Here is an 18,517-nt window from a genome sequence, read left to right as displayed (position 1 = left end):
GCTCGGGCTCCGGCTCTCCTTCCCCCAGGAAGGGGGCGCGGTGAGGGGATTCGCCGCTGGGGCTCGGGAAGGGGTGCGTCCTTGTTGCCCGCCAGTTGGCCTCCTTCTCCGTTGGGAAGGAAGGGCGCCCAGGCTGCTACCGCGCTGTTGCGAGGAGGGCGGGAGAGGGAGGGGCCCTGGCTCGCGGGACCCGCTGGAGGGGCGCCCAGGGGTCCCGGATCTTCCCACCACGGCCCGGCCTCGGAGTTTGCTGGATAGGGGCTGGGGGGCGGATACAATGGGCTCCCCAGAGCAAAGTGCGGCCGGCAGGGTGGGGACGCAGGCGGGCAGGGGGCTGCGGTGAGCCGGACTACTGAGCTAGGGCGGAGAGAGGCGGAGGGTGGTGTTTCTACATCACCGCCGGTCCCGCTACTCGGGAAGGGGGCGGGGAGACAGCGAGGGAAGGTGAGGAGAAAGCGGCAGCGCAACCGCGGCGCCTTTAATCAGCACCGGCTGGTTCGGCCCACCCGGCACTGGAGACATAAATGGACAGGGGAGGGGAGGCGGAGGCGGGGCGTTTTGTCCGGAAGTGCTGTACAGCTGCAAAGGCGCCCGGCTCCTCCCCTTTTCCCTGTCTGGAGTTGGGGCTATTTTGGAGGTTGCTCCTGCTATTGGGCCCCAAGCTTAGGCCCCGCCTCTTTAAGGCGGGGCAAAACAGATATCCTCACGTGACTTGTACTAACTTGGGTACATTAAACATATTTTTGGGGGTTGCATTAAACATTGGCATGGGAGGAGCGTTCCGCGCTCCTTAAAAGGGCGACGGTGCCTCTGTATAGTGGGACCACATCTTCCTGGGCTTCTTCACCCGTAGCTCATTTTACCTGAGAGGGAAAGGAGAGCTTTTAATCAGCTCAGCTGTCTGATGGAACTGAACAGGGAATTGCAAAGGTTCACTATGGAGCAAAAAATTTTACTATATCCTCATTACTTTACACCCCCCCCCATTTCTGATGCTTAAAACTACCAAGCAAGATAGAAATTATTATCTCTCTAATAGTAATTTAAAAATGGAGGCTTAAAGAACTGAAGTAATCTACTGGAGGTTGATCAGTCAGTCAACAAATATTTAACAAAAGCCTTTAACTGCCAGGCATTTTTCTAGGCCCTCGAGATTCCTCAGAGAACATGTACAAAAAATTCTTTTTAAATCAAATATGTAAGATAATTTCTGTGATAGGGGCTCATAAAGGGCTCTCCAAAAAAATGACATTTGAACTGAAACCTACATATTCAGGAGTTAGGCAAGTGATAACCTGGGGGAAGAGTGCTTTAGTCAAAGGAAAAACAAATGCAAAAGCAATAGATTAGGCATATTCCAAGGCAGAAGGAATCCTGTGGTGAGGGAGAAGACAGGCAGGGGCTAGAACACACAGGGCCTTCCTCCTAGGTCATGCATGGTAAGGAGTTTTAACTTGAAACTGGTTGTGAGAAACTGTCAGATTTGGGATATATTTTGGAAGTAGAGCCTAGTTAAGGATTAGATATGGGGTAGAGAGAAATCAACACATAATAATAATAAAAACTAAACAAAGCAAAATGAACACACAATAATGGGGTAGGAATGGGATCAAGATGTGCTTATCACTGTATATAGTATATCCTTCTGAACTTTAAAAACATTCTTGGTAGGCCTGACCTGTGGTGGCGCAGTGGATAAAGCATCGACCTGGAATGCTGAGGTTGCTGGTTCAAGACCCTGGGCTTGCCTGGTCAAGGCACATATGGGAGTTGAAGCTTCCTGCTCCTCCCCCTTCTCTCTCTCTCTCTCTCTTCTAAAATGAAAATGAATAAATAAAAAAAATAATTTAAAAAAATTCTTGGTATACATATATTAAAAGCATATGTGAGATATATAAGTGTGTACGTGTGTGTATTCCCCAAAAAATGTTTAAAATAATTCCTAGGATTTGGTTTCAACAAGAGGCTGAATAGTGGTGCCATTTATCAAGAAGGAAAGAATTAAAGAGGGTTAGGTAGGTTTGGGTGGGAAGATTTTTAGTAGTGTGGTCAAAGTGAAATTGAAATTGGCTCAGGTCTCCCAGTGGAAATGCGGAGAAGGCAAGGGTACATACAAACTCAGGTGGAAGGTTTGTGCTGGAGATTCTGGATTTCTTTCTTTCTTTTTTTCTTTCTTTCTTTCTTTTCTCTTTCTTTCTTTCTTTCTTTCTTTCTTTCTTTCTTTCTTTCTTTCTTTCTTTCTTTCTTTCTTTCTTTCTTTCTTCTTTCAGATTATAGGTTTCAAAGTCACCAGCAATTACATTCTAAATGGTCGAACAAATTCAAATCCAGTTCAGTATGACCTGTGGGTTGCTGACCCCACCATAAAACCAGAAGGAATCTCTGCTCTTAAACCTCCATCTCCTTCTTTCTGCGATGTGGGAGCTAATGTGGGTCCTTCAAGGACAGAGCTGTCTTTAGCACTTTGCATCTCCTCACATGCTGAACAAATGACAAGTGAATGCATGCATGTCTGAATGAACAAAAGGGGAAGATGGTTTTCAAGCCCTAAAGATGGTGCAGAGAAACAACAAGAGCTAGCTTGGAGCATAGGGTCCTTTTGTGGGCTTCTCACCAATGACCTCCAGGATAATAAATCTAAAGGATTCCTCTCATTTCTCACCTTTCTAGACTGCTCCCCTTGATTTGTAAAACAGACTTCTCAGCCCTGGCCAGTTGGCTCAGTGGTAGAGCGGTCAGCCTGGCGTGCAGAGGTCCCAGGTTCAATTCCCGGCCAGGGCACACAGGAGAAGCACCCATCTGCTTCTCCACCCCTCCCCCTCTCCTTCCTCTCTCTCTCTCTTCCCCTCCCGCAGCGAGGCTCCATTGAAGCAAAGATGGCCCGGGCGCTGGGGATGGCTCCTTGGCCTCTGCCCTAGGCGCTAGAGTGGCTCTGGTCGCAACAGAGCGACGCCCCGGAGGGGCAGAGCATCACCCCCTGGTGGGCGTGCCGGGTGGATCCCGGTCGGGTGCATGCGGGAGTCTGTCTGTCTGTCTCTCCCCGTTTCCAGCTTCAGAAAAATACAAAAACAAAAACAAAAACAAAAAAACAAAAAAGACTTCTCTAATTTCCATCTCAAAAATGCCAGTGATCCTCAGAATCCTACCCTCCATTTTCTCCTTTCACTAATATTTGGTGCTCTCTGGGATATCTCATTTACTCCTAGGCTTTATTATTGTCTATATACTGATGACTCTCAGGGAGTATCTCCAGCCCAGATCCTCAATGTCCATGTAGCCAACTACGCTTTCCACTCAGGTGTCTGACAGGCACCTTGAATTCAACGTATTGGAAACTAAACTCTTCATCCTTTTCACATTCCAGCCTGTTCCTTCTCCACTTGATCCCCATCTCAGTGGACATGTCAGCCACTTAGTTACTAAACTAAGGATTAGGGAGGCCACCTTGACATCTCCTTCTCACCTCTCTTATCATTCAGTCTGCAGACCCTGTAGATCTTACTCTTGAATATATTTCTGATCATTTATTTGTGTACTGGTTGCTTACTTACCATCTTCACTTGAAGGTACAACAAATATCCCAAACTCAACATATCCAGAATTATACTAATTTCTGCTCCCCCAAATCTGTTCCTGCAGCCATCTTCTTCTTCTCAGTGAACACTCATAGCCAACCTTTCAGCAAATCTTCACTACTTAACATTTCTTACTTTAGTATAATCTCTAGCCTAGATTATTTCAGTAGGTCCTAACTAGTTTTTCTGCTTCTGCCCTTACCTCCTGAAGTCAATTCTCAACAGAAAGGCTAGAGTCATTCTTTTAAAATATAAATCAGATTATGTAAAACTCTCTGCTCAAAATCTTCCAATGGCTTCCCACTTCAACCAGAATAAAAACCAAAGGTTTATAATCACGGGCAAGGTCTTACACAATCCAGCTTCTGTATAAGTAATCTCCTATCATCCCCCTTCTCTCATTCCGTCCCAGCCACATTGGCTTCCCTGTTGTTCCTCAGATATTCCTGGTGTGTCTCCCCTACCCCACAGGGTCTTTGTAGTTGCTCTTAGCTTTGCTTGGGCCATTCCTTCCCCAGGTATTCCTACTGCACACTTCTTTGTCATTGAGAGTCTTCATTCAAAAGTCACCTATGCACTAAGGCCTTCCTTAACCTCTGCATTTAAAAATGCATCCCTCTTTCAATCCCTCCCTATCTCTCCTTCTCTGCTTTTTTCCCCCCTCCATAGCACATATCCCCCTGTACTCTGTATTCTACTTTAAAAAATATTATCCATCTCCCATCACTAAAATAGAAGACCTGTGAAAGGAGAGATGTTCTTTATGCGGCATTGCCACTGTCTAGAATGGAAGTTAGCACATAGTAAGTACTCAATAAATATTTGTTGACTCAATGAATGAATCTTATTTTCTCCACCCATACTACTGCTACCTTAATCCAGGCTTGACTGGTCACCTTGCCTCCGATCTCACTCTCTTTCAAAACGTTCTCCAACTAGCAGGAAGGAGGATGGTTCTAAAATGAAAGTTTGATCATCCTTGCGACTTTTCCTAACCACAGCAACTGGGGAGGGGGCAATAAAATGAAGCTTGATGCCTCACAGGCTTACACCATATACTCTAGGCATTTTGGATTCTACAGTTCCCAAGAAGAGCTTTGGGGCTTTTGCCCTTGTTGTTCAGCCTGCCTGGATTTTTTTTTTTCTTTCTTTCTTTCATTTTTCTGAAGCTGGAAACAGGGAGAGACAGTCAGACAGACTCCCGCATGCGCCCGACCGGGATCCACCCGGCACGCCCACCAGGGGCGACGCTCTGCCCACCAGGGGGCGATGCTCTGCCCATCCTGGGCGTCGCCATGTTGCGACCAGAGCCACTCTAGCGCCTGAGGCAGAGGCCACAGAGCCATCCCCAGCGCCCGGGTCATCTTTGCTCCAATGGAGCCTTGGCTGCGGGAGGGGAAGAGAGAGACAGAGAGGAAAGCGCGGCGGAGGGGTGGAGAAGCAAATGGGCGCTTCTCCTGTGTGCCCTGGCCGGGAATCGAACCTGGGTCCTCCGCACGCTAGGCCGACGCAGCCTGCCTGGATTTTGAAAGTAAAGCCCTTTTTCTTTTACTCAGTTCATCCTTAAGCATCCTTCAGGTTTTTTTGTTTTTTTTTAAAGATTTTATTTATTCAATTTTCAGAGAGGAGAGAGAGAGAGAGAGAGAGAGAGAGAGAGAGAGAGAGAGAGAAAGGGGAGGAGCAGGAAGCATCAACTCCCATATGTGCCTTGACCAGGCAAGCCCAGGGTATTGAACAGGCGACCTCAGCGTTCCAGGTCGATGCTTTATCCCCCTGCGCCACCACAGGTCAGGCAATCCTTCAGGTTTTGACATAAATGTCATTTCTTTCTAGAAACCTTTAAAAAATCTCCTAGATTGGGTGGGGGCACCTTTTCTGTGCATACACCCTAGCATAGCCCTTTAATAAAGGGTTAACACTAATTGAGCAATTACTATGTGCCAGGCATTTTGTATGTATTCATATAATCCTTACAAAAACTCTAAACCAAGTATCCATTTGCAGATGAAGAAACTGAAGTACAAGTTAGTTAGCCTGACTTAGTCACACTAATAATAATTGGTGAGGCTGGGGTAGGGCAAAAAGCACCCTACTCCTTCCTCTTTTTTTTTTAACATATTTTTTTTGAGAGAGAGACGGGGGGAGGAGCAGGAAGCATCAACTCCCATATGTGCCTTGACCAGGCAAGCCCAGGGTTTCGAACCGGTGACCTCAGCATTTCCAGGTCGACGCTTTATCCACTGCGCCACCACAGGTCAGGCATCCTTCCTCTTTTTTTAAAAAATTCTTTTTTACTTTTCCATTAATTTGAGAGAAGAAAAGAGAACTAGAGAGAGAGAGAGAAGCATCAACTCCCTGTTCCACTTAGCTTTGCACTCATTGATTATCTCTCCTACATGCCTAACCAGGGATCGAACTTGCGACTCCGGTATGCCAGGACAACGGTCTATCCACTGAGTCACCCAGCCAGGGCACTTCTTCCTCTTTTATTCTTCTTCCTTATAACTGTTCCTTGTCTGTTTTCCCTCATGCACTATGAGCTCCTTAAGGCCAGATCTGTGTCCAGCCTCCCAGCATATAGCAGACTGCCTGTTACAGGTGTGTTGAAAGAACAGGTGAATGAACATATTTTCCAATTCTTACCCTTCCCACAATGGTATTGTCAACACTGTCAACAATGGACAGGTGGCCTTCCTCTGTCTTAAAAGGGCTGTGACCTAGCAGGCTCATTCTTCTTCCTTTCAAGGCTCGCAATCCTGATAGGGTATGAACTGGCAGTGGTGAGATTAAAAAAACAAAGGAACAGGGGTGCGTCCCTCAGTTCTCTGGTCCCAGTAAGCCCACTTCTCGCATCACGACCCTCTCAAAGTCTCCCTTGCCCCTCAAGTTACTCAGAGAGCTATGTCACACAAGGCATGGACACCCACCAGCCTCATTTGCTCCTTCCTCCATCCTGCCCTTAACTTTCTCCCAAAGGCTTCCCTCTATAGCAGTGGTCCCCAACCCCCGGGCCGCGGACCGGTACTGGTCCGTTGGCCATTTGGTACCGGTCCGCAGAGGAAGAATAAATAACTTACATTATTTCCATTTTATTTATATTTAAGTCTGAAAGATGTTTTATTTTTAAAAAATGACCAGATTCCCTCTATTACATCCGTCTAAGACTCACTCTTGACGCTTGTCTCGGTCACGTGATACATTTATCCATCCCACTCTAAAGGCTGGTCCTTGAAAATATTTTCTGACATTAAACCAGTCCGTGGCCCAAAAAAGGTTGGGGACCACTGATCTATAGAAGGGGCCTGGAGATGGTTGCTTTTCCCAGACCACATCATGACCTACCCCTGCCATCTTGGGGCACATCTCATACCCAGCAAATCACCCCTGCACCCCTCCCTGGCCTCCCCTCTGCTCCCCCTCCGCAGCCTGCAGCTGCCTCAGTGTGTCAGGCTGGGCTGAGTCACTTCCAGCATGCATTCTCCTTCTGGTCAGGCCAGTTAGGCAAATCTCTCAAGCTCCCCTGGCCCTAGAGCCTATGCCCCCCCCAAGGGCTCCAATTCCCCTCCCCTAGGAGCCCTTGTCTTTCCAGAGCCTACCCCAGCTTAGTCTGTCTCCCAGAGTCACCTAAGTACAAGATCTTGTTATTCTGGACTCTTTGGAGCAAGAATCTCAGCCTGACCCTTGGTCCTTCTAGACTAGTCAAATGAGGAGGATTAGCTAAGCACCCCCACTCCCAGTCTCCAAGGAGAAAGGGGAAGGGGTACGGCCTGGGCCATCGGGGGTTGTTAGCCTGGCTCCAGATCCTCCCAGTTCCTGTGCTCTGATTGTCACAGGGACGGAGGGCCCTAGACAGGACCTGCTCCACTGCTCCAGGGGCCAGTCACAGTTCCTGAGGAGGTCACAGGCCACAGGAGCAGTACTGACCTCCTCCTGGGTAAGGTCCCCAGATCTGGCTAGTTCTCCCAGAAAACAGGGAAGGGCCCTAACAGTCCCTTCACAGGAGCAACATTCTTCCTCCCCTCTTGTGATGCCCCCAGGACCTCTGCCACCTGCCGCAGCAGAACCTCCTGGATACTACCGCTCCATTCCATCCCGACGACCAGGAGAAAAGCCCCTACTACTGCTCAGGACAACTAGGCCTAGCAGGAAGGGAAAGAATACGTGAGGACCCACAGCAGTCCTGCAGGTTTCAGGAAGCCTGTCTCAGTGCAGACCCCTCCTGCCTGTCTGTAAGTTCCCAGGCTGCTGCTCTCTCCCCACTGGGCATTGAACTTTGTTTTTCCATACCATGCCCTGGAGAGACACGAGCTGGGCCATTCAGGGAAGAGCCACCCATGTTCTCACCCACCCAGACAAGGCCAAGAAAAGTTGATAGGAAAGGAGGGCTGGACTTAGTGTCACCCAGTGGGTGTGCTGGTTCTGAGGTTGTTCCTCCATCAACCCAGGCTCCAGGTTAGGAAGCTGAATTTCGTTTAGAAGCCTGGTGAGGGGAGTGGCTGTCTCTGGCGCCACCTGAAAGTAGGAGCAAGGACTCCAAACCGGAGGTGAGGAAGGCCCACCTTCCCAAAGGGAATGGGTTTTTTTGGTGAGAGGAAGGTAGAAAAGGAATCAAGGGTCTTTAACCACCCATTCATCTCTCCAGACTGTGTCCCATGCTCCTAGCCTCTTGACCTTAGAGGAATTCAAAACGAGTAAAAGAGAGCCTGTCCCTGAAGTCATTTCTGCACGACTGGAGTCACCAGCTGCATGACCCTGTTCCTCGGCACCCCTGCACTCCCGACGAGTCTTCAGGACCTTTCCCCACCCTAGCTTCTTCTCAATGGCCGAGTCCGATCCACCCCCTCTGCCCGGGCTCCTGGCTTCCCGCTTCCCTACTCCAGGCAGCCAGAAAGCACAGGACCCAGCACTTCTGCAAACATGTTTAATGCACTTAGATTACACAGAGGAAGAGGGGGCAAGAAGGAAATGACATCTAAGTGAGTCACCCAAATTCTTACAAAAGTTCCTGGCTGGCTGCAGCCCCTAGGAACGGAGTTGCCATTGACATTAGAAACTAATAACAGTTTTACAAAAGTTTGCTCATGGCAGCATTCAGGTACTTGTACAAAAGGAGGGCTCTCTACAGGGCTCCTGATTTGTAACAGGGACCCAGGTACTTCCCCTGGCACGGAGGACCTGAAGCCAGGGAGCAAAGACGATCAGATAAAAAAAATAGTCAAGAGCTTTCTTTACTGGTCTGCCCCATAGGGGCACCAACTTTCAAATTTCTTTCCCTGCTCTCAACCCAATCTCAAAACCCAGTCCCAAGACCGTGTTTATTTTTAAAAACGCTCCAGCCCTTTTAGACTCTCCCCAAGAGTCCCCACCCTGGAGCCTGGCCTTTGCAAGAAGAAGGAAGGGCAGGAAAAAAGACCAGCTCCCAGCCAGACCTGAGACCTGGCAGGAGTCTCTTCACCTTCTCCGAACGGCAGTTGGGCTGTGGCCCTCCTGCAGCTCATACTGGACCTAAGGAGCCACAGGAGTCTGCCGTATGTACCAGGCAAAGAGCATGGGGGAGCCCCTTCCTAGCACCAGGGACTTGGAGGGAGGGGTAAGACCAGACAAACCTCAAGGAAGCCTGTGGAAGTTGCAGGGAGGGAAAGAAGGGATACATTTAGTAAGCACCTGCTATGTTTCAGGTGCTGTAGAGGGCATAGGATATGGTCAGCCTTGCTTGTTCCTCAGTGAGAGTCCCTCTTACCAACCAGCCAGCTCAACGGAGAGCCGCACTCAGAAAAACCTCTGGGAAAGCACCACCCCTCAAGGGGAAGGAAGGCTGGTCAGAGACAGCGGGTGTCATGCCCCTGCCCCAGAATGACCTGGGAGGTTCCTGACATGCTGAGGCAGGAAGGGGCCACAGGCTCCATGGACTCCTGTCTCAGCTCATTTGCTCCCCTCACTACCTGACTTCCTATACTGATGACAAAGCTTACTCAGAAAATACCCCCTTCCCACCCACCAAACCAGGCAGGGGGAGCAGGGCCCCAGAAATAAAGCACTGGCGGAGGCAGGTCAAGGGTCAAGGAGAGGAGGAAAGTTGATGGATGGCACTTCTCTGGCCATGAAACATCAGAAGACAAGAGGTCCAGAGGCGGAGTGCCGTGGTGGGCGAAGGCCAGGAAATGTCCTCTGAAAAAGTTCTCAGAGAAGGCACAGTTGTTGCCAACAACAGGCCCAAAGAGTTCTACCCGGGCTTCTGGGAGCCTGGAGTCCGTCTCACCCAATTCTTCAGGCTGATCTGCCTTGAAGCTCTGAGTCTGACGAAGTTAACAAGGTAGCCCTGAGGGAGTGTGCAGAGAAGGGGCCAGGCCCCCAGGAAGTCCCAACTGTTGTTCTCTGGACGGCCTGCTCACTGCCTTTATAGCCTCTGGAAGCAGTTCTTTGGCTTGGTTTCTCCTTAGAGGATTCGGCACCCATGGGCCTCCTGTGGCACTCCTGGCGGTGCCCTTGTGTGTGATGGTGCAGACAGGGGCAGAGAATGGTCCTGTGTGGGCCCTGGCAGAAAAATGTTTTGCTTAGCACAGGCCTAAAGTGTGATCTTGCAATAGTCCCTAGAGTCAGGGGTAAGAGGGCATGCATGAAAGGCGCTTGATTCCAGGGCAGCAGTGGGAGATAACCCACGAGGAACTCCACAACCACAGGGCAGAGAGAGGCTGGCTTTTGGGAGGAAGACCAGGAGAACTATAGTATTGGGGCAAGGGACCAAGGACCACAAGAGGCCCAGATGCAGGACAGGAATGGAGAATGAAAGATGAGAAATGAATAGATGCAGGGAGGACGGGAGAGCAGTGGAGTGCAGTGTTTGCAAAATCAAAATGAAAGACATGTTGAGAGGTTAATTATTCCATTTTTAATAAGCCAGAGCCCTGCAGCCTAGAGGCTGGGAGGCACGGGGATGAGGAATGGGGCAGGAATGGTCAAAGAGCCGGAAACCCAGGCTCTGAGTGGCAGGTGGGGATGATGTGTTGAGGTCCCAGGCTAGTTGGAAGATGAGGCTGAGGCCACCAAGCCTCTGAGACCCTGATGGTCCTTGAACTTTGTGGGGCCTAGTCCACTCGGGGCCCAGCAGCATCCCAGCAGCCCTTCTTGGCCCCAGCTACACTGGGCTCAAGGCTGCATGGGGGAGTGTGTCTCAGCTCTCCCCTGCCCCAGGTTCCACCAGGCCCATCTGGGAAGAAAGGCCCCTCTCTGAAGCTGGCTCCTCTGGGCCCCGGCTGGCAGGCAAACACCGGCACCTTCTCTGGTGGCGGCTCTAGGGGTGACGTCCCCAGGCCCCTGTCTGAGAGAACGCAAAAGTTCATCTGGGAATAAAAGTTCTGTTTAAAAAACATTATATACACAGCTTCTGGACATCTTTGAAGAGCAATAAAATATCAGTTTCTACAAAATAAAATAGAGGAAGAAAACCAAACAGGATCAGAGGAATTGTTCCACGGCGAGAGGAGCTTGACTACCCAAGCTTCCCAGAGCTGAGCTGGGCAGTGAACCCACAGGGCCACTCTACCTCCTTCCTGCTGGGCTGCGTGGCAAGCGGTAGGTAAGGAGGAAGCCTGAGACCGAGGGGCACATCAAAGGTCCAGAGTCACTTCTCGACACGCTGTGGCGGCAGCAGGAAGGGAAGATTTGCATTTGCCTCCTCAGGGCCCAGTGGGAGCAGGGCCTGGTCATGTGGGCTTGATGCTCAGGTGAGGTGGGGTCAGCTGCCCATGCCTGGCATCCCACCAGGCTGCAGTAGGTGCGTGGCTGCTCGGACATCCTCACATTTGTCCTTTTATTGGTAGGGTTCTTACATGGTGGTTACATGGAAGTCATCGGGGAGCAGCTGGGCTCTCCTCTGGCCCCTGCAGGGCCCAGCCCAGGCTAGTGCAGTGGACTGTCAAATACCACATCGGGTAGGATGGAGACTTTCAGCTTCTTTTCAGGCCAGCTGTACTCTTTGGGAAGTTTGAACTGCGGAGGGAGCAAGCACAGAGCCGATGCACACATTAGCAGAACCCACCACCTTCTTCCCTGACTGCCTTGAGTGGCCAGGGCCCTCACCCAGGCCTGTCCTTGGGTGCCAGGGCAAGACAGGCCACTGGTTGTCTGGCTTCAATCTCAAATGCTAGACCCAGGTGGGTGGCTGAAGTCAAGCTCTTGAAGTTTGGTGACTCCTTCATTCCCCCCACCCCAGGACAATAATTAACCTGGAGTTGGAAGAGGCATGCTTTCTAACTCTTTCTGGACTATACTGACCTTCCTCCAGCTCACTCCCTTGGTTCTGCCTCTGGCCACAAGCATGTAGGGAATCTGTTCCCTGAGGCCCCGGGGCTACAGAATGGAGGGCAGGGGGAGGGTGCGGATGCTACAGGGAAGTAGCTTAAGGTTTAAAACTGCGGACCTCTCTGTGCCATGCTTCTTTCTAAGGCTGATCAGACGGATTCTGACACCTGCCCTCTGAATCCTTTGCCAGAGTCCAAGGAAAGGAGGTCCTGATTTGGCCTCCGAGGGAACAGAGGTACAGAATGAGTCTGGCGGGAGTGATTTCTTGGGTCTGGTGCATCCTCAGGAGGGTGCACCTCCACCCTACTTCCCCGTGTTCATTCTCATCTGCTTCCCAGGGTTACCAGCCTGAGAATGGTCCCAGGGGGGCCAAGGAGAATCCAAGGTCTTCCTGCCCCAACCTGGGAATCCCTGATTTGCTTACAGTTTTGTTCTAGAGCTTCTGGTGGGGGTAGGGAGAAGAGGCTGACATATCTTATTCCTTCTGTATTCTCGAACCCTGAATGTGGTCTGGGACACAGCTAATGTGCAATAGATGTGGTCTGACTTGGAAACAGGGTCCACCTTTCAAGACTCCCACTGTCCTAGGAGTAGGTAAGAAGTCAGGCCAGGCTGGAAAGGAGGGAAGAGCAGGTCCTCAGCTGCCTAGAGCTCGGGCTGGAAATGAACAGGCCTGCCTGATACTTTCTGCAGGCTCCCTCTCCTTTCATCTGATGGGGGACTGTTCAAGCCAGGACTACAGTGGAGAATGGGGCAGGGTGTGGGGACAGTCTGTGGACAGCAAAGAAAAAAAAGTCATTTTTAGTGACCTACTTTCCTAAGCTTCCCCTGGCTCCTGTCCCTCCTGCCCTGACTGTCCCCCTCCCACTCCCTCAACACCCAAGCTCAAAGCAGCAGTCTGGCCCAGAGCCATCCCAGAGCTATGGCCTCTCCGGAAGCGCTTCTGGGCAGCTGGCTCTGGTCTGCCTGAATGGGAGCTGGGCCTCAGGGACCGGTGGCTTGTGGGGGTTGATTGGCTGGCACAGACTGGGTGCCTGGTGGCTTCTGAATGTATAAATGAGTTAATTTATCAAGCTGTGTCCCAGAGGATAGAGAAGACACTATCCTATTGGGGTGTCCTCAGACTCAGAAGAGTTCCTGTTCATCTGGAGACCTGGACAGGACAGTCCTGCCCTGCCACTCTCCTCCACCCTGTGGACGCTGGAGGCCACCGTGCCCAGTCTGATGTGGTCCTGGGAGCCCTGGCAGCCAGGAGTTCTAGCCCTGGCTGAGAGCTAGCTCCTGCCCGGCCTCTCTCTGGCGTGAAAGCTTGGCCCTTGGGAGGTGAAGGAGCTCTCCCCCAAACATAGTTCCCGGCAGAAAGGGTGAGAAAAGGGCCTGTCTCTGCCACAGGCAGGGTAGGGCCCAGAAGAACTCTCCAGAGGCTAGAGGCCAGCTTGCTAATGTTCTACTAACCTATCAAGGCCAGGAGGGCTCTGATCCCACTGGGGTGCTGCTTAGTAGGAGGCCGGGGGAGGGGAAGGGACTTTCCAGGATGAGGTAAGTCCCTGCAAGTGAGGATGCCGGGAACAAGGAAGAAAAACAAAGGGGATTAGGGCGCCAGTCCTGCACCCCAGAGGAGTAGCCAAGGAAAGCACAAGCCCCCACCTGGCCTGCCAGCTCCTCAGGCTCTGGCTAGGGTTGCGAGAGGTAGACCAAGAGGGGAGAGCGCATGGCTGGAGCCGAGAGTTGGAGAGTGGCTCCTGGGTGGCCTGAGGCGAGAGCAGGAGTCCCTTGCTGCCCACCAGAACTCCCCAGTGGAATGTTCTCTGGCAGCAGGCATGAGCAATTCTGTTCAGAACCTGCCAGGGAACAGCAGGGGCTGGGGAGAACTCGTCCTAGCCTGAAGGCTCTGGCTGCCTCTTCAATGAGGTCCTCAGAAGCCGGCAATTCAGTTTGCTGAGTGTCCTTATGGGGGCTGGGGGGGGGGAAGACAGAGAGAAATTCAGCCATTTAACATTTCCAGGGTCTCCTTTCTAACCTATCCTGACACCTGAGGGACAGAAGGGAGGGATGGAGGGAGAGAAAGGGAGAGATACAAAGAGAGAAAGGAAGACATGCGTGCTCCTGGAGACCAAAGCCCTCTGTCAGAAAGAATCAACTAGGCTTACGTCCTCTGGAGAAGTCAAATCTTCTAAGTCCTCCAACATTTTCTCTACAAACTCTTCAGTCAACAGAATCTGGGAAGAAAGCAAAAGATAGGCTTTTATTTTTTTTAAATATGTGGTCTTTTTTGCCAGTTGCCACGCTATTCTTCTGGCCACGGAGGAGACGGGCCGTGGTGATCCCGATTGTCACTTGCCCCCACCACCTGCCTGCAGTATCAGAGGAACTGGGGTAGAGAAGGACGGGCAGCAGAAGACAATGGGGAAGCAAGGTGGGCACATCTGGAGGAACAGTAGCACTGGTCCCAGCAGGGATATGGAAACGGGTGGGAGAACACCGTTCCTGGCAGTTGGCGCCTCCTGCATGTTTCAGTGCGGCAGAGGGGAAACAAAAGCCAAGGGGCAGAGAGAGTGACTGCCAACATCCTTCTTGCCCAACAAGTCACATGTTCCCCCTCACCCTCACTTGGTAGGACAAAAAGAATCTGTCTGGATTTGGAATACAAGCCCTGTCTGGAATCTGGAAATGCCCCGGAAGGTACATTCAAGAATGTCTGTGCCGGGGAATTTAGAGACTGTGTACCAATCTCTCGTTTTACAAATGGGAAAGGGCCTCTCAGTTTCCATTTCCATGTGCAGTATCCACATTCTCTCCGGCCGGAAGCTACCAAACTCTTGTCCCGCCAGCCCCATTCAACCACTGAGTTCTTCACCACTTCCTCTGAGAAACCTCTTCTCCAGGTCGCCTCCCAGCTGCCCCCCTTTGCTGCTCCGGTCTGACGCCTTGTCACTACATGCCTTCATATTCTAGGACAGCATGGCCTCACTATTCAGGTGGCACAACCACCACCCTCGCCCCTTATGAAAGTCCACAAGCTATGGGAATGTCCAAGGGCACTCAGGCCTCCCTGAAGCAAACGGGCCACTTTCCCAGCCAGCTCCTCTGCTCTGGCGGGCTCCGCAGAGCCAGGCCGAGCTCACCCAGGCCGCACCACACCAGCTGCAGGCTGAGGGTATCTTTCCTCTCCCACGCTGACCCCTTTCTCCACCCCTCTTTTCCCTGTGCTGGCCCATGGGGCCTCCTGGCCTCTGCACCAGACCCCTCTGCATGCCCCCACCACCTGCCTCTGCTTTGCCCCTTTCAGCAAATTTTTTTTTTAAGGATTTTTTTTTTTTTGTATTCTTCCGAAGCTGGAAACAGGGAGAGACAGTCAGACAGACTCCCACATGCGCCCGACCGGGATCCACTCGGCACGCCCACCAGGGGCGACGCTCTGCCCACCAGGGGGCGATGCTCTGCCCCTCCGGGGCGTCGCTCTGCCGCGACCAGAGCCACTCCAGCGCCCGGGGCAGAGGCCAAGGAGCCATCCCCAGCGCCCGGGCCATCCCCGCTCCAATGGAGCCCCGGCTGTGGGAGGGGAAAGAGAGAGACAGAGAGGAAGGAGGGGGGGTGTGGAGAAGCAGATGGGCGCCTCTCTTATGTGCCCTGGCCGGGAATCGAACCCGGGTCCCCCGCATGCCAGGCCGACGCTCCACCACTGAGCCAACCGGCCAGGGCCCCTTTCAGCAAATTTTGAATGCCCTGGGGAGAGGGGGCAGGAGGAAGACTGACATCGATGAAGACCAAGGTGAAGGGGAAAGCCCTTCCCCAAGAATTTGATGGGGACCAAGAATTCGAGAATATATCCATCAGGTTTCCCCTAAGCGTTATACTCTGATAAGAACAGAAGCTTCAATGTCTAGACTGTAGTCAGCTGGAAAGATGAAGTAGAATGGCGGCAAAAAGCAGGTCGCTAGGGACATCACAGGATGGAGGGCTCCAAAGGAAGGAAGTGGATGGGGTGGAGGTAAGAGCAATGAATGAGAGAAAACCCCAAGTGACCACCCAGCCACCATACACCAGGCACCCTGCTAAATGCTCCTAATGGTATCTCCTCAGTCTCCTTACAGATGAGAAACTTGAGGCACAGATAAATTATGTACTTTGCCCCCAACACGACACAGCTTGTTAGTGGCTAGGACAAGACCAGATCCCAGTCCCACCTGGGCTCTGAAGTTAGTGCCTGAAGTAGTGCTTCCAAATCCTGAATTCTTACCCACGGCTGCATATGTTTGTCCTTTCTTCCTTTCCTCTGCCCAGCAATCTCCTCGGTTCCACAGTACTCCCTGGGTGCCTCTGCTAGGCCCAGCCCTGGGTGGAGCCCAGGGACAGAGGAATGAAGACACTCCATTCCCCACCTGAACGCGCCTCCACCCTTGGTTGACAGGGAGCCGAAGGATGTCTCCTTCTCAAGCTGCAAGACCACGGTCAGGAACCAAACAGCTCCGACCAAAGGCCCACATCTCCTCACTAGAGTTCCTGTCTGAGGAGGTCAGGCCTCAAGTGAGGACAGAGACAAGGTTCAGACAAGCAAAGCTGGTCCAGGGAAATGCCCACCCAAGCTGCCCCACCCCACCCCACCCCCTGCCATTCTTCCTCCAAGTTCCCCACTATGGGACTGGCTGACTTCCTCTCACGGACTACAGTGACCAGTTCCCAATCACACACTGGTCCTCCCACAGGGTTTTGCTCCTTGCTCCTCTTAACCCAGGGGTCCCCCGCCTCCCCAGTCCCGAGATTCTCTACCAGTTATCACTAGTCTGCTTCAGTAGTACAAAAGTCACATTCATATTTTTGGCATTTCTGGGACTTGTTGTCATCTCTTCAAATTCTAGCACAAACACAAGCATACTTAAAATCCAATTATATTACAATGGCTCCAGTCTGGGCCAGGCTGGACTGATTTCTAACCCACAAATAACTTGGAGGGAGAGATTTTTCTGCCAAAGAGGTAAATAGGTTTGGGACTGTACCTAGTTCTGGGGGTGAGGTGAGCAGGGGGAGGGCTCACAGGACTGTAGCCACCCAGGGAGACTCCTAAGAGCTGTTTTTCAACAACAGTCAAGATAGCCCCACCAACACTGAATTCAGTCCTAGACTAGTTCCTTTGATAAAAGTCTGGAATTGGTGGAGGAGAGAGGGTGAGTTATGATGGCTTTTAGTAGAAATAATACCAAGGGTGTAGGGTACCATCTGTGTGTAGTACTCAGATGGGGGAGGGGATGACAGGACCAAAAAACAGGACAAACCCTAATTGCTGCTCAATTTTCACTTTTGGTGATTTGCTGGTTCCTGCTGGAAACGTCATATTATTTTAAAGAAACTAAACGGGGTAAAATTATACATGAGATACGCATGATATTAAGGGTGACATTCCCTGCAAAGAAACACGACAGACTGTCATAGCTCCAGGCACCTAATTTAATTTCCTTTGGGAGTTAAACCTTAGACGCTTGAATTCAATAAACAGGCCCTGTTCTTTGTATATTTCAGACCTGGAGCTGAGAATGTTAACAGATCTTATCAACAGGACACTGGAGATAGACAGCTATGATGGAGCGGCTCCTAGGCGCTCTCACCAGTAACAGACTCCCTGTTGTGATACAACTGTGGGAAAAGCCTGTGCAATTCTGGGCTTGGGGTTCTTGAAGCTCACTGGGTCCCCAAGGAGCTGCCTGGCTCTGCCACAAATAATAACAGGAATGGTTATGACAATGACAGCAGTAATGCTAACACCACCAATAGCAGGAGCAGTGCCTCCTGTGTGTGCCAGGCACTGGGCTTAGTGCTTGATCTGTATCGTTCACTGAATCTTTATGGTGGTCCTGCAAGGAAGGAAATTATCACCTCCATTTTGTAGACAAGCAGGTGTCAAGAGAAGACAAGTCCCTTGGACTGTAAAAAATAGTGATATGACCTCACAGTAGTAGAGGATGCTCTTTTTCTCTCTGGGGAAGGTACCCCAATTCTAGAAGCCTTGCATACTCAGTGCAGACTTCTTTCTCTCCTCTGACTGGGGAGATGAAGATGACTATGGCTTTGACCAATGGCCTGAAAAACCAACAATCCCAACCCCAACCAGCCACATAGCTCCTGGCCAGTTGCTCTGCTCAAAAGGGCTAGAATCCTGTGGGTCATATACATACATGCATACATATCTGGGTTGCTCAAAAACCAGGTTGGGCAATTGAAAAGGAAGGCAAATTGCACCCAAAGATGGTTTCCAAGTGGGGGCAGCAGGGCAAATTTCCAGGCCAGCTGGAGAATGAATACATAAGGCAACAGTTTCTCTAGTTCAGAAAACAGTAGTAGAGCCTGACCAGGTGGTGCGCAGTGGATAGAGCATCAGACTAGGATGCGGAGGTCCCAGGTTTGAGACCCCGAGGTCGCCAGCTTGAGCATGGGCTCATCTGGTTTGAGCAAAGCTCATCAGCTTGGACCCAAGGTCGCTGGCTGAGCAAGAGGTTACTCGGTCGACTGAAGGCCCACGGTCAAGGCACATATGAGAAAGCAATCAATGAACTAAAGGTGTCACAAGGAAAAACTGATAATTGATGCTTCTCATCTCTCTCCATTTATGTCTGTCCCTATCCCTCTCTCTGACTCTCGCTCTGTCT

The 18,517-nt window shown here is 51.2% G+C and overlaps 1 protein-coding gene across 2 annotated transcripts in view; it reads right to left on the bottom strand.

Annotated features, from left to right (window-relative positions):
• Positions 1-10,441: 10,441 nt before the first annotated feature.
• The window catches only part of SUFU (SUFU negative regulator of hedgehog signaling), a 118,480-nt gene continuing 110,404 nt past the window's right edge, over positions 10,442-18,517 (bottom strand). For both annotated transcript variants that reach the window (XM_066239330.1, XM_066239331.1), the window contains exons 11-12: positions 14,027-14,095; positions 10,442-11,564 (exon numbers count right to left, since the gene is read on the bottom strand). In XM_066239330.1, the coding sequence (XP_066095427.1) occupies positions 11,475-11,564; positions 14,027-14,095 (159 nt within the window). In that variant the 3' untranslated portion in view covers positions 10,442-11,474. The remainder of the gene's footprint in view (positions 11,565-14,026; positions 14,096-18,517) is intronic.

This window comes from Saccopteryx bilineata, chromosome 7 (genome assembly GCF_036850765.1).
Source record: "Saccopteryx bilineata isolate mSacBil1 chromosome 7, mSacBil1_pri_phased_curated, whole genome shotgun sequence".
In the NCBI taxonomy this organism is placed as follows: Eukaryota; Metazoa; Chordata; class Mammalia; order Chiroptera; family Emballonuridae; genus Saccopteryx; species Saccopteryx bilineata.
Note: the sequence above shows the minus strand (reverse complement) of the source record. Positions and strands in the feature narration are given on the sequence as shown.